General features: G+C 38.8%; 1 protein-coding gene across 4 annotated transcripts in view; it reads left to right on the top strand.

The window, feature by feature from the left end:
* The window catches only part of aifm4 (apoptosis inducing factor mitochondria associated 4), a 62,470-nt gene that overhangs the window by 5,065 nt on the left and 33,018 nt on the right, over positions 1-24,387 (top strand). Inside the window, exons 1-9 of one of the 4 annotated variants that reach the window (XM_059973249.1) lie at positions 3,660-3,793; positions 5,934-6,057; positions 7,393-7,502; positions 8,957-9,090; positions 14,087-14,131; positions 14,243-14,324; positions 15,026-15,138; positions 18,351-18,437; positions 20,575-20,666. In XM_059973249.1, the coding sequence (XP_059829232.1) occupies positions 3,769-3,793; positions 5,934-6,057; positions 7,393-7,502; positions 8,957-9,090; positions 14,087-14,131; positions 14,243-14,324; positions 15,026-15,138; positions 18,351-18,437; positions 20,575-20,666 (812 nt within the window). In that variant the 5' untranslated portion in view covers positions 3,660-3,768. Of the gene's footprint in view, positions 1-3,659; positions 3,794-3,849; positions 3,923-5,289; positions 5,311-5,933; positions 6,058-7,392; positions 7,503-8,956; positions 9,091-14,086; positions 14,132-14,242; positions 14,325-15,025; positions 15,139-18,350; positions 18,438-20,574; positions 20,667-24,387 lie in introns of those variants that run through there. The other 3 variants (XM_059973248.1, XM_059973251.1, XM_059973250.1) reach the window with 3 other exon arrangements.

Below are 24,387 nucleotides of genomic sequence, written 5' to 3'. Positions count from 1 at the left end.
ACAGCGACTACTTTACAAACAAGAGAAAATCCGCAGATGCTGGAAATCCGAGCAACATGCACAAAATGCTGGAGGAACTCGGCAGGCCAGGCAGCATCTGTGGAAAAGAGTACAGTCGATGTTTCGGCCTGCTGGGTTCCTCCAGCATTTTGTGTGTGTTGCAGCAACTACTTTATAAAGGTTAATTTTAAGTTCTTTATCTGGTAGTTAACTACCTGCTAGCTTGAGTTAGTAAAGTGCATAGGGTGAGGATTAGAGAGAATCTGTGGAGGAATCTTTTCACCCAGAATCTGGACACTGGAGTGTATTGCTTCAGAAGGTGATGAAGTTCAAGTTTATTCAGCTTTACACAATTATATAGCAAAATGAAATGATGTTCCTTAGGACCAAGGTGCAAAATACAGTACATATATCACATACAGAACGTAAATAATATTAAACACAATCATATTAACAGATACATTTTGCCCGATGCTTGGAGGTCAAAGAAATTGTGGAAGGGATGGGAGGGGTGCTCGACTATGTTGAGGGCTCTGTGAACACAATGCTTCTGGTGTCTGCCCTGCATGGAGCGGAGAGAGACCCTGATGATTCTCTCAGCAGTCCTCTCAATTTGTTGCAGGGTTTTGCAGTCAGATACCTTGCAATTCCCATACCAGACAGTGATACAGCTGGCCAGAACACTCTTGATGGTGCTCCAGTGGAATCTGGTTAGAACGGGGGTGGGCAGCCTGGCTCATCTCAGTCTCCTCAGGAACTGTAAGCAGGTACACTCACATAATTTAAACCGTATGGAGACAAGCACCTAAGTCATTAAAGAGTAGAAAGCAATGGACCATGTGCTAGTAAATGGGATTTGTAAAGATAGCTATTTGATAGATGACATGGACATGGTGCTGGTTGCATGACACTATGAACACAAATTGCATTTCCATTAATATCCATCTGAGAAATAGAACGCTTGGTCATGCAAACATAGTTTTTTTGTGTTCAGGGTTTGTTTGTTCCTGTTAACATTTTCAAGCAGCACTCACTATTTAGTTTATGCCTTAAAACAAGCAACAGTCCTGTAACAGACTCTCACACCCTAACAAACTATGATGTATGCATAAGTAATAAGTAACAAGGTAACCTTATGCTAATGCATCTTGAGCCCTGTACATTCCACTTAACCAGCTCAGACAACAATTTTCACATTAGGTTTAGAGAACGGCGAATTTTAACAGATAAGAGATTTAAAGCAGAGATTTTACTAACGTACAGAATGGCGGGGTGGTGATACCTCTTTACCAAAAGAGGTGTAAAGCGCTCCTTCCCTCTGCTAGCCTGCAGGCCACCCTTGGGCAAAGTGTAGCACCTGCTTAGTCCCACAATCAGGACCAGGTAGTGAATGGTCAGATGAGTAGGTGGTGCATATTACAAGTCCTGGTTCTGCAACTCCTGACGACTGGCAACCAATCTGTGAAGAGTATTGATAATGGCGGGGGGGTGGCCCGCCTTGTAAAGACACTACCCAGAAGAAGGCAACGGCAGCCCACTTTGGTAAGAAAATTTGCCAAGAACAATCATGGTCAGGAGATCATGGCTGTCTACAGCATATGACACAACAGTTTATGATGATGACAGCATGAAACTCACAATTCCCACTTGTTTTTTCATGTGGGGGAGGGGATTTGGGGATTGATGTTCTTGCTGCATTTTTGTGGGTGCTGGTTGAGGGGATTGATGATCTTGTTGCCTTTTTTATTAGTTTTTTTGCGCGGGGGAGGGAGATATAGGGGCCGATGTTCTTGTTGTGTTTCGCGTGGGGGAGGGGTGTTTGGGGCTTGATGATCTTGTTATGTTTTGTGTGGGGGGAGGGAGTTTCAGGGGATGATGATCATGTTGCCTTTCTTTTTTTTGTACGGGGGGGCAGGGTGGGTTTGTTGTTTCTCTATGAACTGATGTCCATGGTTTTTCTTTGTTTCATGGACGTGGCTAGAAGAATTTCAGAGATGCATGCTTCGATATTCAGTGAAACTTTGAACCTTTGTATTTCCTAACTATATAATAAACATGGACATAATTGTGTTACAGATACTGAGCCACTTCACATTTTTCACCCCTTCAGAAGCTACAGTCAGTACTTATGGAAGATCTTAATGATGACAGATCTTTGGCATAAAATCTTGATTCTTATTTAACAGTTAATTAAAATATTGGTTCCTCATAGATTAACAAGCATTATGTTTATGGACCATCACTGTGAAATCCATTGACACACAAGGGCTAAAGCATGCCTCCCTCCCTATCCTCAGGCCTCCGAAGTCTTTGACCAACTCAGTTGGAACCTGACATACTTATTTCATGTTTTCAATATTGGTTTATCTCCCTCCAACCTATCCACCTGCTAATCCAGTCAGGCCCCACCTTGCGGACAGACCCCCTAAACATTGCACCACTCCAATGGGCAGAGAGGAGTAAAGAAGAAGAAAAAAAGGAAAAACATGTTAGTAATTTTTTTTACTGCAGACATCATAAACTGTTGATGAAAAAAGTGCAACAATTACATCATTACTTCCCTATGCTTCAAGGAGACTGGTTTTCAACCACGTGACTTGATGGAAGCATATACAATTATGAAATAGGTGTGATAGATGGAGATGCAAGAGAAACTGTAGATGCTGGAAATTTGGAGCAACACACACAAAGTGCTGGAGAAATTCAGCACGTCAAGCAGCATCTATGGAGGGAAATGAACAATTGGCATTCCAGGGCAAGAACCTTCATTAGGTTCTGAAGGGGCTACTCCAGGGTATACAGTATTTTTTCCAATACTGAAGGGCAGAGATTTAAAAGGAAAGGGAAAACTGCCCAGTGGATTACCGGCACCCAATTGCCCACCATTGAGAACATCTATCATAAACGCTGCCTGGGCAGGGTAAAAAGCATTATCAAGGATGCATCTCATCCTAACCATGGACTTCTTACTCTCCTGACATCTGGTAGGTGCTACAGGCTCCTCCGCTCCTGCACCAGCAGGCACAGGAAGAGCTTCTTCCCTGAGGCTTTGACCCTGCTGAACTTCACATCAGAGCGCTAAGCAGTATTTCACCCATATTGTACTGTCCCAGTACTTTTATATTTGTGTGCTGTAGCACTTACTTTTTATTGGCAGTTATTTTGTAAATAATATTCTTTGCATTTCTGGTTAGATGCTAACTGCATTTCATTTGGCTTTGTATCTGTACTGAGCACAATGACAAAGTTTAATCTAATCTGAAGATTTATAAAGCAATTATTTTACACAGAGTTGTAATTACCTGGATTGTTCTGCCATGGGAAGTTGTGGAATGAGATACCACAGCACTTTATGTGGATTTAGACTGGCTCATGAAGAGATGGGCACAGACCGTGTGTAGGCAGATAGGACGAGCTTGGCTTTGGCCTCATGATCAGCACAGTCATCGAGGGTTAAAGATCCTGTTCCTGTGCTGTACTGTTCTGTTTCACGATAAAGAACAAGCTTTGCACGATTCTCTGAAATAAGTCACTGCGGCATCGCTGCATCTCAGTGCCCCGGGCGGTGACAGCTAGTGACATCAGGCGGGGCGGGGGCTGTTCCTAGGAGACGGGCACGTTACCCTGTCGCCCATTGTTTACCCTGGACTCTGCTGACGTTGGCTCGGCAAAGCGTTCGCTGCTCAGAGCTGTTGCTTCCCTTCCAGGCTCGGCATCTTCCGTCGCTGCGTCTCCAGGTTGGAGCCGTCTGAAGTTCACCCAGTCAAGATGGGAGTAGGCAAATCTAGATCTGGTACTAAATGCCTCTTTAAAACGTATTCATGGGTTCGGAGAACTTGTTCCTCGTTAGCATTATGAGCAAAGATGTATTTCACACGGTGCACCCGGTATAATCAAGAATCTTATATTGTGTTCTTTCAAGGTGAACTGAATATCATCAATGGATATTGGAGAGTAGTAAGATAAACTTGAATGGTTAACTTCTTGAGTAAAAAGTATAATGTCTTTTATGTATTAGCACCATATTGTTTAAGGAGAAATGAACTGATTCATATTTGCTTCTAGATTGAAGAACGTTTCAAATGAACGGAAATAGAATTTACAATTATTATCAGAGTTTTAATTGTTTTATTAAAATGAAATATTTGATTATATTTTAGTTTGCGCAAGGAGGTGCCAGATAATACACTAAAGATAAAGTCCCGCGCCAGGAGCAGGGCGTAGACTGAATTCTCTGGATTTTCTGTTTATCATACTTAAATGAAAAGCAAAAATTAAACCTGACATCTCTAAATAAAAAAAATTATAGTTGTGTTATTGCTACTTGTGTATCTTTATGCTTAACATTGTTTTTTTTAGTTGTTAGGACCACTTTCGAGGTGTTGTAGAACTTTGTGTTACCTTTTTACAATGTTTCGCTGTTTTGACTGAAACTTGCTACTCATTTAAAAATAAGAGTAAAATTGATAACGGTAACAAATCATTTAAACTCCAAATATTGGAAGATAGCACGAATGGAAAGGAAAATTTGTTCTAATATTTTTCTAAAAACTACTTGCATTACATAAAACATTTCCTTATTTAATCAAATTAGCAAAAATCCTTAAACTATGCATGTTGGTTTAGATTGTAACATTTTTAATAAAGATTTAATTATAAAGGTAGTGTATCTGTGTATATCAAATTACAGATTTATTCCTGGAATGTATCTATAGAGTTACCTTTATTGGATGTGTTTTAAGGGGAACTTGAATTTTTTCTTTCTGGAATTGTGTTTATAATAAACTATTTATATTTAGACAAGAAATAGTTTTCAGACTGAGTAACACTGAAGTTTAATTGCTTTTGCTTTAATGGTCATTTAGTGAATACATTTTAGTAAGTGTTTAGCTTCTATATTAATTTTGTTTTAGAGATTTGTAGTTGCGATCCAAACACAGCTTCATTTATAAACAGATATTCTATTCCACTGCAGATGATCCGGACTGCCAACATTTTAGGAACAGTTTCTTCTCATTTGCCATCAGATTTCTGAATGGACCGTGAACATACCTTACTCTTTGCTCTCCATTTGCATTACATTTTTTTATATTTCTTATGTAATAGTAATTTTTATGGACTGAACTTTTCTGCTGCTGCAAAACAATGAATTTCATGACATATTTCAGTGATAATAAACCTGATTCTGATTCTGTCAAAAAATTAGATGATGTTCTCTGGCACTGACTGGTGAAACAATTTTCATCGGTCTTGACCATTCTCAGAGGCAGCATGATTTAAGGTTCAGAAACAACGCCTAAACTAATCTATGTGAGTGTAAATATAACTGATGGCATTTGGGGCATTTCTGGACATTTTTTTAATTGAGTTACAGGAATAAAACACTATCATCCCTTATACAATGCAGAAGGAGGCCAATTGCCCATCGTATCCTTGCTAACTGCAAAAGCGCTGTCTAGGTTTGTCCACCCTTCCAAAATTTGGTTTGTAACTTTGCTGGTCATAGCTTGAAAAAGCAGTCAACTGAAGTTACCCTTCTGTGCTGCAGTGCTGGTTCCACACTAACAGCAATATGAAGAAATTTTCTTTGACTTTCACACCACATGTTCAAGATCTGATTTAACACTGAACAAGGATAAAAGAATCTCTGTGTCTTTAAACAAATAAATCTTTGTACTCTCAGATCCAAATTATGTTGTGCTAATTTTGTCATTTATGTGTAGATTCTGACTATGATTTTGACTATACTTACTGTTGAAATTATTTTTCACAATGCCATTACTGGCACTGTTTATAAAGTAAGACCTATGACTAAATGTACTAGGGATTTCTGAGTTTATGTAATCAAACTTGGAGATGGTATTGGGCTGCCTGTCATTTCACAAAAGAAAGACCTTATAATTCTTTTTCCTTATTCTTTTTCCTCACTACAGTTAATTTTCCTATTATTGACAGCCAAGAGAATAAAACTCCCAAGCATACACATAAGACAAAAGAGAAAGAGGAGGCTATAATTGTGAAAGAAATTTGTTCAGTTGAAGAGATGAACGAAGGAGAGTAAGTGTTCATACCATTTATAACTGCAGTTGACAAAATATTAATGTGTTTCTACTCAAAGATCTATTGTTTGCACAATAACCTATAGGACTCAATTACTGTTGTGGAAATAGTACTGAGAAGCTGAGCAAATCGAGCCACCAACATATCGAGCTGTCTTCTATTTTACCACAGGAACACACAAAAATTTGGAGCAACTGAGCAGGTCCAGCGGTATTTTCAGAAAGTAATGGACAGTCAATGTTTTGGGTCAAGACCATCACATGACTTGTCCAGATGAAAGGTCTCGATGTGAAAAGTCCACTGTCCATTTCTTTCCACAGATGCTATCTGACCAGCTGAGTTCTTCAAGACTTTTGTTTGTTGCTCCAGATTCCAGCATCTGTAGTTTCTAGTGTTTACACTTTAAAGTTACTTACTTTGTAATTTCAAAATATACATTATTTATTAAAAGTATACACAGGAAATACAATTACTTTTTCATTGCACCATCAAATTAATACATCCTCTTACAATGCACCAATTCTACTCATGTTTCCACTTTAAAAATATACCCATGAGAAGGATATTACATAATCATTAGCCCCTCAAAGTTCAGTGATAGCAAAACCCCATATTGTAATTCTTCCCCACAAAACCTTAGCAGCAACTCCACCAAGTTTTAGACTGTTACTTTGGTATGCCAGTTTGTATCTTAGAGTCGGACAGCTTCTCATTAATGCTGACTTCAATTTTACATTTGGTTCAATATTGACATGGTATTCTCCCTTTACCTTAAGCTTCCAATGGATATATCAACATTAAGCTCTGAGCTTTATTATCAGATTCACTTCTAGGTTTTTGGTGAAAGCAACAAATTGGTTGTTCAAAATTTAATGGTAGCAAGAAATATGCATTTAAGTAGAGTTAATTATCTGACCACGAAGTACAAAATTAGATTATCAGAGAGCAGCAATCTTGTCCTGGTTACTGATGATGTTAGGTAATTATGCTGCTTGTGCATGCATTTCAAGGATGTCTGTGGAGAGTAAGAATTTCAGGTTGTATACTGTATACATTCTCTGATATTACATAGAACCATTGAACCACGATCTTCCTTTGTAACATGTGTCCAGTTATAAATTTACAAAAATGTTACCTACACATAACTTTGTTTCTTTATAAAAGTAGCCCTGTCTAAAACTTATTAGAATACTCCAGCCAACAAAATGTTAAATTTTAATCAATTTTGAAGATAGGAGAGAAATTTAAACTAGAAGAGGGTTAATGACTGGTGTCTAATATTCTTTCTTTTGAGTGGAATTAAACTTTTAATTAATCTGCTGTTACATGCAGGATGCGTGAATTTGAAGTAGAAAACCATAAGCTGTTGCTTATCAAAAGCAATGGGGAATTTAGTGCCTTAGGGCACTTGTGTACTCATGCTGGAGCTCCACTGGTAAAAGGTAATATGTTGTCTTTCATACATGTAAACCCATTCATTATTGCCACATATTGTTGCATGTTTATACACATTATTTAAGATCAGTAATTTTAAAAGGGTAACATACAGTAGTAATGCTCTAGAGAATTAATTGGTTAATTTACCTTGTGCTCACACTTCGACATGTGACCAATACCAAATAGATCTACTCACATCATGCCCATCCATCATCCCTGACTGTACTCAGGGACTTATATGAAACTGTCCTCCTGAAGATCCCTAATAGGAAAATCTGTAAGTGGAACTCAGTAATGAATTTCTCATACCAATAACAAACTTAATTTTGGTATGCAATGCAATTATCATTTAGTGCAAATTCCCCAGCACAATTGAACTACAAGGCAAGTACACTAGATAGACTTAGAGTATTAAGCTTAGTATCTAACCTAACAACTGCACTAAGAGTTAAGCTTGTGTGTGCACACGTGCATACACACATACAAAATGAATCACTATCTAATTTCCTAGAGTAATGAACTACTGATTTTGGTGATGATTTCCACAGCTCATATTGTCAACCCAAAGTTGGCTCTCTTTGTCAAAGTAGGAAGAGCCACAGGTGCACTTTTCAGTGTCTCACAACTGTTAATATAGAACAGAAGATCATAGTATGGGTCCTTCGGCCCATGATGTTGTGCCAGGTAGTTCTAAACTTGGTTGACGATCAATCTAACTCTTTCCTCTAACATGGTCATAACCCGCCATTTTTCTTCTTTCCATTTGCCAATTCAAAAGTCTTTTAAATGTCCCTGCTGTATTAGCCTCTACCCCCAATCTCAGCAATGTGTTCAGGCATCTTCCCTATGAGGAAATAACTGAGTCTCCTTTGCCAAGAAAATGCAGTTTTGCTTTTCTGTTGTACTTCATTTTGTCAAAATACACTTTGACTTTTTCATGTCAAAAGGCACCATAAGCAACAGCAATGTATACGTAATCTCAGTAACACCTACTGAACTGAACCTTTTTTTAAATGATACTGGCTGTGAAAGGAATATCGGGCAAGACCCTTTGTTCAGTTTGTGTCACTACTCGGTAGGACTGGAGGGATAAAAGCTGAGGAGTAGATTTGAAAGGTGGGGGGAGGGGAGAGGGAAATGCCAGGCAATAGGTGAAACTTGGAGGAGGAAGGAAGAAGCAAAGAGCTAGGAAGTTGATTGGTGAAAGAGACAGAAGGCCATGGAAGAAAGGAAAAAAAGATGGAGGGGTGGGGAGGAGCACCAGAGGGAGGCGACGGGCAGACTAGGAGATATCATGAGAGAGGAACAAGGGGATGGGAATGGTGAAGGGGTTGGTGGGGGGGGGGGGTAAGGATTCCTGGATTTGTATGTTTTTATTCTTTGAAATGAATCCTAAATGTTATACAATATATTACTATTTCAACATGCTTCTCAATGTATCTTCTCATCTTATACACAGTCTTAAATCTTTCTACATATCTAGGAGTTCTCTCAAATGGGAGAGTTCGATGTCCCTGGCATGGCGCCTGTTTTAATATAAAAACAGGTGATATTGAAGAGTACCCTTGTCTTGATGCACTACAATGCTTTCCGGTACAATTTTAATTACAATAATGATTCTATTTGCGCTTGAACTATGAATTGTCAGTGACATTTATGCATAACTAAATATTGTAATTAATGTCCAAGTGGTATATTAAAATATTAATGATGTAAGTTCATTTTAAGATTAAAATTTATGTCTACACAGTTAAAAGATTTGTATTGAGGAACTATTCTGAGCAGAATAGATGTAGGGAAGGTATTGTTGAGCTAATGATAAATGAAAAGCTCAATAAGAAATGATGATGGATCCCTAGAGCAGTGCATAGCCTCAACAAAGCACAAAGTTACTAAAATATTGATATAAATGAAAACTTTCTTGGGTTATAATTTCATAATGAATCTTCAAGATTTTCAATAGACAATAGGTGCAGGAGAAGGCCATTCAGCACTTTGAGCCAGCACCACCATTCAATGTGATCATGGCTGATCATCCACAATCAGTATCCCGTTCCTGCCTTCTCCCCATATCCCTTCACTCCACAATATTTAAGAGCTCTATCTAACTCTTTCTTGAAAGCATCCAGAGAATTGGCCTCCACTGCCTTCTGAGGCAGAGCATTCCATAGATCCACAACTCTCTGGGTGAAAAAGTTTTTCCTCAACTCTGTTCTAAATGGCCTACCCCTTGTTCTTAAACGGTAGCCTCTGGTTCTGGACTCCCCCAACATCGGGAACGTGTTTCCTGCCTCCAGTGTGTCCAATCCTTTAATAATTTTATGTTTCAATCAGATCCCCTCTCATCCTTCTAAATTCCAGTGTATACAAGCCCAGTCGCTCCAATCTTTGAATATGTGACAGTCCCACCATCCCGGGAATTAACGTCATGAACCTATGCTGCACTCCCTCAATAGCAAGAATGTCCTTCCTCAAATTTGGAGACCAAAACTGAACACAATACTCCAGGTGTGGTCTCACCAGGTCCCTGTACAACTGCAGAAGGACCTCTTTGCTCCTATACTCAACTCCCCTTGTTATGAAGGCTAACATGCCACTAGCTTTCTTCACTGCCTGCTCTACCTGCATGCTTACCTTCAGTGACTGATGAACAAGGACACCTAGATCTTGGTAGTGCAATGCTGTAACAGCGCTAGCAGTCAGGGTTCAATTCCCACAGCTGTCTGTGAGGAGTTTGTACTTTCTCTCTGTAATTGCGTGGGTTTCCTCTTGGTGCTCCAGTTTCCTCCCACATTCCAAAAAGTATGGGTTAGGGTTAGGAAGTTGTGAAAATGCCGTGTTGGTGCTGGAAGCATGGTGATACCTGTGGGCTGCTCCCAGCACATTTGTGACACAAACGATGCATTGCACTCTATGTTTTGAAATGCGGGTGACAAATCAAACTAAACTTTAATCTTCAAGATGCAAGTTATTGAATGGGTATATCTTAGATTTTCATTAGACAGCTTCTCTCACCACCTCCTGTTACCAATGATAGCTTCTTCATGTTTTTAAAATTCAACTCACCATTGCTATAAAATAGCTCCATAAATGTTAGCAATTTTTTTTTTTTGGTGCTTTGTCAGGCTTGAATCCATTCAGGCACAGCATCACCACACTGGCAGTTTTTAGCAGATTCACTGCCTGGCATTAGCTGCTTAAACCTTGGCTAATTGCAATCATCTTACAATTTATGACCCAGGGCCCTCACACAAAATGCAGCCCTTACCGTTCAACCAAACAGCACAAAGTGAGACCAAACCTAAAACATTCAAAGTTCAAAATTAATTTATTGTCAAAGTAAATATATGTCAGCCCTGAGATTCATTTTCTTGCAGGCATTCACAGTCCGTATAAGAAACACAATAGAATCAATGAAAGACCACCACAACAGGACAGTCAAACAAGCAATGTGCAGAAAAACAACAAACTGTGCAAATATAAAAAGAAAGAGAAAAAATAATACCATTATTAACATCTGAGCAGACTGGATGTTGCTCAGTCTGAAAGAACTGAAGAAGTGTTGAATGCCTGGCTTAGAGTTGGGGAGCGCTTACAAAAAGCAGTTCATTGACAATACAGGACCAGGTGGTTAAAACAAAGATGTCAAGTGTACATAATAAAAAAACAACAAATTCAAGATGACAAATGCAGAAAATTCCAAGAGAAACCAGAAGCAATATGACACATTACAGGATCCTGCAACAGTTTAATGCAATCTGACTACTTACGCACAATCGAGTGGCAAACGTCATTCACCAAACTCTTGCCTTAAAATATAAACTAATGAAACACCCATACCTGACTATAAATACAAGCCTAATCCAGTTTCAGAATCAGAGTCCTACAATTACATTATGACCTATCTATTATTACAGATAAGACAATACGTAATAACCATCTGGATATAATATTGCTGGGTAAACAAGCAAGAACAACTTATTTAATAGATATAGCCATTCCAAACACACACAACATACAAAGATCAATAAATGTAATCTCCAGAAATATACTGAATTAAAAGAAGAAATTGAAAGACTAGAAAATTTTGTCCCAAAGAATTGGTATCATCCCAAAATTGTTGCACAATACCATTAAGCTGTTAGGCCTACACAGAAATATTTATGTAAATCTCCAGAAAGTCACAACACTAAACACCACTAGAATAGTCTGAAAATTCATAGCGATTAAGAAATATGCTTAGAAATTTGCTCGGCTAAGCCTGTAGCTCAGATTTTACCAGCTTGAGCTGAGAGAAAAAAATAATAATAGATAAATAAAGCATAAAATATTGAGAAAATGAGATGAAGAGTCCTTGAAAGTGAGTCCTTAGGTATTGGGAACAGTTCAATGATGGGTAGGTAAAGTTGAGTGATGTTAACCCCACTGGTTCAAGAACCAGGATAAATGATAACAATTCCTGAACTGGCTGGTGTGGGTTCTGAGGCTCCTGCATCTTCTTCCTGATGGCCGCAGTGAGAAGAGTGAATGGCCTCAGTGGTGCTGGTCCTTGATGATGGGTAATTTTGTCTTAAGGCATCGCTCCTTGTAGATGTGCTTTTTGGGTGGGCAAGGACTAGACTGTATCCATTACTTTCTGTGGGCTTTTCCTTTCAAGAGCAATGCCGTTTCCATACCAGGCTGTGTTGCAACCAGTCAGTATACTCTCCACTGACTATAGAAGTTTGTCAAAGTTTTAGATGACATGCCAAACCTTCACAAGCCTCTGAGAAAGTAGAGTCACTGCTATGCTTTCTTCTTAATGGTGCTTAGGTGCTGGAGTCTAGACAGATCCTCTGAAATGATAGCAGACGAATTTAATGTTGTGGACCCTCTCTCCGCCTCACCTCCTGATGAGGCCTGGCTCATGGGCCTTCATTTCTCCTCCTAAAGTCAATAATCAGCTCCCTGGTCTTGCTGACAATGAGTGAGAAGTTGTTGTGGCACCATTCTGCCAGATTTTCAATCTCCCCCCTGTATATCGATTCATCAACACCTTTGATACATCCATCAACAGTGCTTTTGTCAGCAAATTTAACTATGGCATTGGAGCTGTGCTTGGCCTCACAGTCATAAATATAGAGTGAGTAGAGCAGAGGTCTAGTCACACAGCCTGTGGTCCCTCATTTCCTTCCGATACAGCAATCTTGCCGTTAGGTCATCAGTCTTGTTCTCCAGTGACAGCATATTTGCTAACAAGGTGCTGGGTGGAAGAAGTTTCATTCCTCAGTGTTTCAGTCTGGATTGTAGTCCTCCTCTCCCTCCCTCTTTTGTAGCCAGGGCGATGTACCATTGTCCACTTTAAGGTGCCATACCTGCATTCTTGATCAATGTTCTTCAAGTCTTTCAGAAGATAATAGACAATAGGTGCAGGCATAGGCCATTTGGCCCTTTGAGCCAGCACCACCATTCAATGTGATCATGGCTGATCATCCACAATCAGTATCCTGTTCCTGCCTCCTCCCCATATCCCTTGACTCTGCTATCTTTAAGAGCTCTATCTAACTCTTTCTTGAAAGCATCCAGAGAATTGGCCTCCACTGCCTTCTGAGGCAGAGCATTCCATAGATCCACAACTCTCTGGGTGAAAAAGTTTTTCCTCAACTGTTCTTAATGGCCTACCCCTTGTTCTTAAACGGTGGCCTCTGGTTCTGGACTCCCCCAACATCGGGAACATGTTTCTTGCTTCGAGCGTGTCCAATCCCTTAATAATCTTATATGTTTCAATCAGATCCCCTCTCATCCTTTTAAATTCCAGTGTGTACAAGCCCAGTTGCTCCAATCTTTCAACATATGACAGTCCCGCCATCCCGAGAATTAACCTCGTGAACCTGCGCTGCACTCCCTCAATAGTAAGAATGTCCTTCCTCAAATTTGGAGACCAAAACTGAACACAATAATGAAATCACTGATTTGTTTAGACAGTTCAAAAGTACAGTATGTTACTTGAGGACATTCCTAGCTAATTTGGCTTTTTGAGATAGCCAGCAAAACTAAGTGATGGCCTGATGTCTAATGAACAGTTTTCAAAGGCATTGTCAATGGCTGCTCTAAAGTATTAGACAATAATATGTAATTCACAGCTCATTTGCCCATATTGCTTTCAGATCTTTATTTGTTTTTCTGCTTGGCCAGGAAGTAAGCCAAGCTGTAATACTACATGGAACTTCAAACAATGTATCTTTTGAAAACTGTCATTTGAAAATGACTATTCTTTACATGAATGAAAGAGCACCCATAAACATTAGCAATGGATTAAGATTTAAATTCATCCCTTAAAAAATTCCTGAATGTCTTGTAATTCATATGACAATAAGGCATCTCTTTCTTTTTAAGACAGGGTATTCTTTTTCACTTTTTTTTCCATTATGGCATATCTGAACAATGAAATCCTGGGATACATTGAACAGATGAGACAGTTTATAAAACAGATGAATAAACTTCAGAAGTAAATCCCCTTTTGCGTGAAGTTGGCAAGACAGATGCTTTGAAGAAAAAAAACCACTCAAGTATAATTATTTTAACATTGTTTTTGCTTTTGATTCCACAGGTTGAAGTTCAGAATGGCAAGGTTATTATATCGGCAAGTGTTGAAGTACGTTTTCTTTAGTGTGGCAAAGGCAAACTTCAAAAATAAATTCTTACCATCTTGTTTGTCTACCTGCAATGGGATTCAGTATTGTGTGGATGTGTTTGTTTTAAATAGACCTTGGAAGAAAACAGAAGGATCAAAACCATGGTCACCCCATCACCAACAAATAAGACAGTCATTCTTCTTATAGGTGGAGGTAGGTATAGTGTATCAACTAAAAGGTTGTATTCTCTGCGAAGTGAAGTAATTTGCCTCTGCGTGTTGCAATGCAGCCGCACCAAACCAAAGCAATAATCTGCTCTGAGTCATGTTTGATGTCTGAAATAAAAAATAATCTGCCTGTGCTCATGTGCAAAGATTATTTTTAAATTGCTAAACATTAGGAAAGAACAGGCCTGCAGTTTAATCTTGCTTAGCATTAATAGCTTTAAAAATTAAGCTTTGATAAGTACCTTAAGAAGAAAATGCTGGAAAAGCTTGGCAGTTAAGGCTGTTTTTGGAAAGAAGTACTAAGCTTTGGACTTGAGACACTTTGTCACAACCCACCAAGCTTTTCTGGCATTTCCTGTTTCTGTTTCAGCTTTCCAGCAACTGCAGTTTGTTTTAAATTTCTTGTGTTTGATGATGTCTTCTTTAGCTTGGCCTCACTATGCCTGATTTTGCTATCATATTTCTATGTTAATGTTTACTTAGGGCATATTATATGGTTAATTTCTGAATATTGTTGTCAGTGTCCTGAAAAAAGGCCAAATGAAAGACAAGATGTAGAAATCACATATTTTATTTTGAGCAAGAACTTCCAAAGTAACTATTGCCGAAGTGAGAATATGGTTCTCTTGTAGATTTATTGAAGACTTTTAGATTAACACTCTTGTACGTTTTCACTTCTGCAATAAGGTCCAGCTTCGTTAATTTGTGCAGAAACTCTTCGCCAGGAATTTTACACAGGACGCATAATAATAGCAACCAAAGAACAACACTTGCCTTATGACCGTACAAAACTCAGCAAGGTTAGTAAAGAAATAGTTATATTGCAGGTTAAGTAATTAGACACGCTTTTGCCTCTAATCTTCATTCAATACTGTTAAATTTGCTATTATGTCACTTTGTTTCATAGTAAATGAAACACTATCAACACTGGTGGACTTGCAAAATCTAAAAATTTTTGACCCTTGGTAAATTTTCACTTGCTTGAAGAATATTTTGCATGTGAATTGAAACCAAGATATTGTATAGATTTGTAATTGTTTTCCATTAGTTGTTGGAGCAGCACTTATAGAGAAGATTATGTTAATGCCTGCCTTTACCTGTTAGTTGACAATCTGTTGAGGAACCAAGGATATTAAGTAAATTGGTCTCAACTTAACCAGAGGTACAGGCACACAGTGCACGACTACCTGTAATGTGGTCATTCCCAATGTGGTTTAATGTGGTAGGTATTTCAGAGTGTATGAAAGCATGACCATGGAAACAGAAATGTTATACAGTATGTTCTTTGTATCAAGACAAATATCATAAAGATTAATAAGTTTAAAATAAAAGTTATTTAATTACCACTTTCAGACATAATGAACAACTGTCACCATTATTTAATGTTATCATTTTAAGTATACTTGCTCTCTTCTGATCTGAATGAATGGCCCATTCCTTTTCCTAGACTGTGCAAGGATATTGTTTCCTTGTTACGTCTATTGCAATTATTACTATAATTCCCTTCAATTTTTATACTGTCATCTTTTTAAAAAGCTTATTCTGCAATAATTGGAGTTAAATGTTGACTCCACCTCAACAACAATATGATATGATTTTGATGAATTGTGCAATTAGTTGTGTATTTTATGATGTATTTTCCTATAAAGTAGTGGATCAAGGACTGTAAAGCACCAACATTTTGATTCCAGTGAGTTTGATAACCCACTATGGTTAGCATTGATCAGATGGCTACCAAATTAGCATAGCGTAATTCTGTTGTTAACATATGAAAAGCAGTGACTCAGATAGTGGATTTCTGGTTTGCTGAACAGTAATCCATAAAGAATTTGGCATTGTATATGTATATGATATAAACAATGCTTGGACTACATAAATAATGTTTGGACAAATGCTCTGAATTATAGAGATTTTTGCAATGGTATTTTAAAATCTATTTTTTGTTAACCCTATTTCTGAAAATCAGTAATGAGGAAATAATTGAATGATCCTATTTGACCCCACTCAAATTAAAACAATATCTAAGCTACTACAGTAAATGCAATAATTGAGATTACCCAGTTAGAACGTATTGTCTGTGTCTGCATGCATAGTGATTGTCTTTCCTGAGCTGTTTTCTCAGTAAATTGAAGGGTTATCGGAATACAGATCCATAATTCTTTGAAAGTGGCATCACAAGTGGATCGGGTTGTAAAGAGAGTTTTTGGAACATTGTCCTTTATAAAGCCAAAGTATTGAGTACAGGAACTGGGATGTTACGTTGAAGTTGTATAAGATATTGGTGAGTCCTAATTTGTGTGCAGTTCTGGTCACCTATCTACAGGGAAAATATCAATAAGATTGAAAGAGTACAGAGAAAATTTACAAGGATGTTCCCAGGACTTGAAGACCTGAGTTCTAGGGAAAACTTGAATAAGTTAGAGCATAGTTAGGGCTAGATAACAGTATATAAAATTATAAGTGGTAAAGTTAAAGCAGGCTTTTTCCACTGATGTTGACTGAGACTAGAACTAGAGGTTACTGTGTATTTAATATTTTAGTAATATTTGAGTAATATTGTGAATTGTTTGACTAAGCATTCTTTGCTGTTTACTTAATTCATTATGAGTTATATGTGAAAGTATGTGAAAGGCATTCATCATTACACCACCATTTTATAAACATGCATCTCACAAAAATGAAAATAAAGTAGGTACACATTATCCCTGGCTCCCAGTGTTTTTCTTTCGATTCATTTCATGTTTTGGACTTATAACGCATAACAGTGGTAATGAACAAGATTTGAAATGAACCCAAGACAACTACCTGTTGAAGTTCAGCATGTTTTTACTTCACAAAGGGAAAGGAGATACTTAAATTTTTTTAAAAATGCAGCAAGATGCTGGAGTTAAAAAAAATGCAGTATGTGGTTTCTTTAGGCAAGAAAAGATGATTGAGTTTAAATAAAGGCTATGGATGTCTATATAGTAGTTGTATTATATACTGTACTATATAAATAAGTTGAGATGCATTTTATATTGAGTTGGAGCTTATAGCTAGACAGGGAGGAGTAATATTGTAAATATATTGTTTGATTAAGCATTCTTTGTTCACTTAATTCATTGAGTTATACGTAAAAGTACGTGAATGGCATACGTCATTACAGCACCACATCGTAAGTGTACGCCTCACAAGAATAGAAACTAAGTAGATACATGTTATCCCCAGCCTCCCACCTTTTTCTTTTGATTAGTTTTATGCTTTGGAGTTACAAAACATAACTGTCATGGGTTAAGGGTGGAAGGTGAAATGTTTAAGGGGAACATGAGGAAAAGCTTCTTCAATCAGAGGATGGTGAGAGTGTGGTATGAGCTGCCAGCGGAACTGGTGGACGCAGGTTTGATTTTAAAATTTAAGAGAAGTTTGGATGAGCATATGGATTGTAGGGGTATGGAGGACCATGGTCCTGGTGCAGGTTGATGGGACAATGCAGGACAATAGGTTGGCATGGACTAGGTGGGCTGAAGTAGTACTCTGTAACTTCATTTAAAGAACAGAAGCAAATCGGTCTTGGCTGTGGGTAAAGATTGTTTTAGTATGTTGAACTGAAAGAGAAGTTGAATGTAATCACTGTCAAAGTAATTTCCAGCTCAGACAAGATTTGTTCTACTGTGTATGCATTAAAGAAATGACAAGAAATTACTAATTTCAGTGCAAAATATGTTTTTGTAACTGCAATGATTGTGACATTGCTATTACCTCTATTCTTGGACTTGTATAGATTTCTTGAAAGCATTACACCCATTTACTTGTCAACAATTCTATAAAGATTCTTTTCTCTTTTGTTCCTTCCTCATGGACTCTTGGGAACAGTATTAATTGAATGAGCTGAGAAATGATATTATTAGTTGCATGACGATACACCCATAAAGTGATTTATCAAGCTAACTGAACAGAGCTCTGTATTTCCTCTACAAACAGCACATTGCATTCTCTGAAACATTTCTGACTGTATTGTTGTGTGTTTCTTCAGAAGTTAGAAATCAGCATTGAAAGAATCTTGTTACGGAAGTCCGAGTTTTACTCCACTCATGGTATTGAGATGCTGACGAACAAGGAGGTGAGATGTGACATTTACTCTCTGTGATGGTATTTTACAGCCACTTTTAGCTACCAGATAACAAATAAATAAACCAAGAAAAACAAAAGTGATGGTTTTACATGGTTTTGTAAGGTGCCTAGCTTTGTATCAAGCTAAGGTGTATCAGCAGGTTTATTGTGGCGAGGATAGTTTCTGGTAATGCAGTAAAAGCTTTACTATCTGGAGTCCATGAGGAACGGGGTTGATAGTTAATTAAGGGTTAAAAATAATAGCAACACACAGAAAATGCTGGAGAACTCAGCAGGCCAGGCAGCATCTATGGAAAAAAGTACAGTTGACGTTTTGGGCCGAGATCCTTCGTCAGGACTAACTGAAAGAAGAGATAGTAAGAGATTTGAAAGTGGGAAGGGGAGGGAGAGATCCGAAATGATAGGAGAAGACGGGGGGAGGGGGGATGAAGCTAAGAGCTGGAAATTTGATTGGTAAAAGGGATACACAGATGGAGAAGGGGAAGAATCATGGGACGGGAAGCCTTGGGAGAAAGAAAGGGGGAGGGGAGCACCAGAGGGAGATGGAGAACAAGCAAGGAGTGATTATGAGAGGGACAGAAAGAGAAAGGGGGGGGGGGGAATAATAAATAAATAATAACCAAATAAATAAATAGATAAATAAGGGATGGGTTAAGAAGGGGAGGAGGGGCATTAACAGAAGTTAGAGAAGTCAATGTTCATGCCATCAGGTCGGAGGCTACCCAGACGGAATATAAGGTGTTGTTCCTTCAACCTGATTGGGGCTTCATCTTGACAGCTCTCTAACTTGCATTAATGCCCCTCCTCCCCTTCTTATCCCATCCCTTATTTATTTACTTACTTACTTACTTACCTACTTATTGCTCTCTCTCCCCCCCCTCCCTTTTTTTCTCTCTCTGTCCCTCTCACAATCACTCCTTGCCTGCTCTCCATCTTCCTCTGGTGCTCTCCCCTCCCTCTTTCTTTCTCCCTAGGCCTTCCATCCCATGATCCTCTCCCTTCTCTGGCCTTGTATCCCTTTTGACAATCAACTTTCCAGCTCTTAGCTTCATCCCTCCCCCTCCTGTCTTCTCCTATCATTTCGGAACTCACCTTCCCCCTCCCCCTCCCGCTTTAAAATCTCTTACTAATTCTTCTTTCAGTTAGTCCTGACGAAGGGTCTCGGCCCGAAATGTCGACTGAACTTCTCCCTATAGATGCTGCCTGGCCTGCTGCGTTCCACCACCATTTTGTGTGTGTTGCTTGAATTCCCAGCATCTGCAGATTTCTTCGTGATACATCATGTGATATGGTTATTGTACAACACTACCTTGCAAACCACCAAAAGATTTAAGCAATGTGCAGCAGAAGAGGTGGCTCAGATGTCCTAAAGTGCTGAGCTGATGTTGGCCCAGGTGCTCTCTAAGTGTGGCCCTTTTTTATCGCATGGGTTTTCATAGCACTTCTCTGATATCAATCAGGATGCTCTTTCATTGGTTGTTTCCTCTAAAGACCTGGTTAATAGGAAGCGTGAAGTAACCAAATGTTATATTGTAATAGACAATGATGCAGAGAATGTATATCTGTGCAATATAACCTTACATCAGAGCTTTACCTGTTCAGGAAATAAACCCTTACAACAATTTCACTCCAACATGTTAGGATTATTTAGGCTATCGTTTGACCCATTTCCCAGTGGTTTTGAATTCACAGTTTAACTTTTCAGTGAACTATTCCACAAATAAAAAGGGTAGGGTGCTCGAAGAAAAACTGGGCAGAGATAATAATAAAAAGAGGCAAATTCTAGAGTACAAATAGTGAACGTAGTTGCACTAGGATGTCCTCCTTTTATTTACACATTGTGATGGCATAATGAGATTTCCTCAAGTTGTCTGTGTAGCTTCAAGTATTCAACATATTTACAAAATATCTTTCTGCGTTATAGTTGCCAATACTACATGTACTGAAAAAGAAAAATATCCAGAAGGAAAGGATTCCAAGTGCTTCCATCTTAGCAGAGGTTTCCATTCAAAAATGTAAACACACATTTTAATCCTTGGCCTTAATGCTGCAAGTACATGCTGATAGCAAAGGAATGTATTCCCTGAAAGGTTCAGATGTAAATGCGTTGTTTCTGTTATGTTTAGGCAATATCGGTGAACACGGGTAAAAGGAGGGTTGCCTTTAAAGATGGAACCACCCAGCAATATGACTACTTACTGATAGCAACAGGCTGCATGTAAGTGACTGGTTCTTTCAGATTTGCAAATACCAGCTACCTGAATGTGTAGGTCGAATGCTTTCCAACTTGCTTATAACTTCTAATATTTTTGTTTATATCTAGGCTTATTAGAATATCTGAGAATAAGTTGTTCTGTTTAGTAGGAACAATATATGGTTCATCTTGAAACTTGAAATTATGCCAATTTTTCAAAACTCCTTTCATTCCTGTGATAAATTTACTTTATAGCATAACAAATGTGCTGTGTGAACATATGCCCACATTAGACACAGTCAGAAAGAAGCATTGAACTGCAGTGTACAGATCTAATGTGATGTGGCAACGTTAGTGACTTTCAATTAATAGTTTACCATCGGTATAGTTAGGTTTCTACCTAATTTTTGGAATTTCAATTTCACTTGTCTCAGGGGTAACAGGGATAGAAGAGTTTACAACATAGAACATAGAACAGTAGAGCACAGGAACGGGCCCTTGCCCACACTGTTCGGCCAAACCAAATAAGTTCAAAGTACGTTTATTGTCAAACTATGTATCCTATATCCACCTTGTGATTTGCCTCCTTACAGGCAGCCACCAAAGAAAGAAACCCAATAGAACTTTTTCTTTAAAAGACCGTCAAACACCCAACGTGTAGAGAGAAAAGAAACCAAATTGTACAAACAATGAAAGTAAGCAATTAACTGAAGTCCACAGCCATGAAGCAAGTCATCACTGTATCTGATCTCGAAGTCCACTGTTTGCAGGCCACAGTCTCAGTTCAGTGCAGAAGAGATGTGTAAACCTCATAGAAAAGTGAGCTGAACACTGGCCCATCGCTCGCCTCTGGCTCCGACACACTGGTGCTTACATTGGTCAAACTTCGCCTGTTCCTTGCACTCAGACGCAGGCCTTGCCATTTCCGAAATGCTCTCTCAGTCCTGAGCCCTGCCACTTCGATTTGGTCTGTACTCGACCTTTCCAGTTTGGCTCGCCACTTAAATTGACGAAACCTCAGGTCTTACTTCATTCTCTGGTCCGAGCCCTACCAGTTTGACTCTGCCTTGCATCTGCTCACCTTGCCTCTGTTCTGGCACTTTGAATCACCTCCAAGACTGCTCTAGCAGCCGGACATTGGCTCATTTCCCACTCTCAGGCTTGGTCCTTGTTGCCTTGATTCAGTCCGTACCCGCCACTCCACAATTGTCCTGCTCCTTTGGGACCTCAGTACACACTGCAAAAATTAGTAATCAGATTTAGAATTTGATAGGACAGTGAATACATGGAGGATTTTGAAAACAGAAATGAAAACTTTAAATCAAGGTGAAATGTACCAGAGCCCATGTTGGCCAGACTGATGGATAGATAGGACTTCATATGTGTTATGATATGTCAGTGGGAATTTTGAAGGACAAATTTAAGATGGTATAACAAGGAAGTTGGTCAGGAGCACTTTGGAACATAAGATGTAGGAGCAGGAGGAGGCCATTTGGCCATTCAAAGCAGCTCTGTTGTTCCTAAAGACTTTCTGTCGATGTTCTGTCTCAACACCATTCTCCTGTGCTGTCTCAATATCCTTTAATTCCCTTGATAAAGAAAGCTGTGTTTTGAATGAACTTGGCAACTAAGCCTCCATGGCATGTCGCGATTGATTTTATTTAAACTTCATGCATTGGTGATTTAATACTATCTTCAGTATGGCATCAGTGCAGGACATTGATGAGTTAGTTCCTTGCATGTCAGTAACTACCTTATGAACTGCCATCAAAAAATGTCTGAAAGTATAAAAGCAAAAAGCAGATACTTGTCCACAATATATGTATGTGGAAGTCCAAAGCAATTGCAGAAGACTTTAGCAGTAAACCTGTTTAGACACTGTTGTGTTCTTTATACCTACTGTGGGTTATTCATAAAGACACATGTTCTCAAAGAACATAACTAGAATTTTTATTTAACAGCAAACAGCAACCACGTCTTAACATACAAGTTTCTCAATCATTCTGTCAATTCTGCGCATGCTCTGAACTCTGTCTGATCACGTTCTGACACGTAACATGTGATATCACCACATCTTCCTTTCCTTAAAAAGAAAAACAATTAGCAACATTAATCAAAACAAATGCATAATTTAACATGTCTCTATCAGTCTCTCTGGGGGTTTACGAACACGAGTCGACCTTCTAAGTGGTTCACACAGTTCTTGTGTTTCGTTGGTATTTTCATATTTCGTCTGGTCTGCATCAGTTAATGGAAACTCTGAAATTGTCTCTTTCTTGAGGCCTTTGCAAAGAAATCGCAATTCATTCATTAACTGTGTAATCTCTTTTTTTATGCTGAGACTTCATTTCAATAACATTTCTCAATTCCTTAACTTGTGCTTTCTCTTCTTCAATTGGATCCTGATTCTTGTCACTCTTTGGCTTCAGGTCAGTATTGTACTGTACCGGCAAGTTTGGTTATGGTGGCAGTGCTTTGTCAGATGCTGGTAACAAAGGGATGGGTCTGGGATCTTTCTTTATGACTTTTTTTTACTTTTGCTGTGTTGGAATCAAATTCTTCTCTCCCTCTCTCCCTCTCTCCCTCTCTCCCTCCCTCTCCCTCTCTCCCCCCCTCTCTCTCTCCCCCCCCTCTCTCCCCCCCTCTCTCCCCCCTCTCTCTCCCCCCTCTCTCTCCCCCTCTCTCTCTCTCTCTCTCTCTCTCTCTCTCTCTCTCTCTCTCTCTCTCCTGACTCTGTGTCACTATCCAGGACTAAAATACTTACCATCAAATTCAGTCTCTCACAGGCAGATAAACCAAGTATTGACTGTACACAAATGAAAGTGTGTGCACCATATTTTTGTGTGATACTCTTGCCACACATGTTCCTTTAACTGGAATGTCTGCACCTGAATACCCAGTCACTTTTATATTTGTCTGATGCAACACTGGTCTTGGCTTTAATGCATTAAATTCAGATTCTGCAAGAAAATTTACTTGTGCTCCAGTATCCAATTTAAACAGAATAATGTTTTGGTTCACTTGCAATGGCAAAGTCCAGTCATTCTGACTTTATTTACTTTCACAATGCACATCGATATAAAACTCCTCACGTTCATTTTCAAGCACTGCATTTATGTGCTTTTTCTCTTTTCTACTTCTGCAACAGCGTGAAAAGTTATTGCTCTTACCACAATTGTTGCACACTCTCCGATACACTGAATGCATTTTAGGTCGGTGCTGCTGCCCACAGCGATCACAAAGTTTTTTTTCTTTCAGATGACGTCTTGCTGTCTGTCGGTTTCGTAGTTGCTTCATTATTTTTTCTAACATGTTCACAGTTACTCACAGCGTGTACGCTGCAGTTCTCAATAAAAAGCTCTTTAGCCTGTGACTTTACGGACTCCGAAGCTTTTCAGAGAATCAAAATTTTTTCCAAGTTTACATCTGGTTCTCTTAAGAGTCTTTCTCTCAGACCATTATCCAGAACGCCGCAAAAAATTCTTCCTTTAATGAGAGAGTCCGTCAGCTCTGCACACTCACATGTTTTACTGTGATTTCTCAATTTCGTAACAAATTGATCAATCGTTTGACCAGCTTTCTGCTTGCATGTAAAGAATTTGTACCGTTCATACGTAACATTGCTCTTCGGTATACAAAATGCTTCAAACTTGTTGATTATCGCTTTTAGATTCAAATTATCTCCATGCTCAAAAGTAAAATGGTTATATGCCTCAATTGCTTCATCACCAATCACGTGGAGTAG

This window comes from Hypanus sabinus, chromosome 6 (genome assembly GCF_030144855.1).
Source record: "Hypanus sabinus isolate sHypSab1 chromosome 6, sHypSab1.hap1, whole genome shotgun sequence".
Taxonomy (NCBI): Eukaryota; Metazoa; Chordata; class Chondrichthyes; order Myliobatiformes; family Dasyatidae; genus Hypanus; species Hypanus sabinus.
The sequence above is the reverse complement of the archived record's forward strand: the minus strand, read 5'-3'. Positions and strand labels throughout refer to the sequence as shown.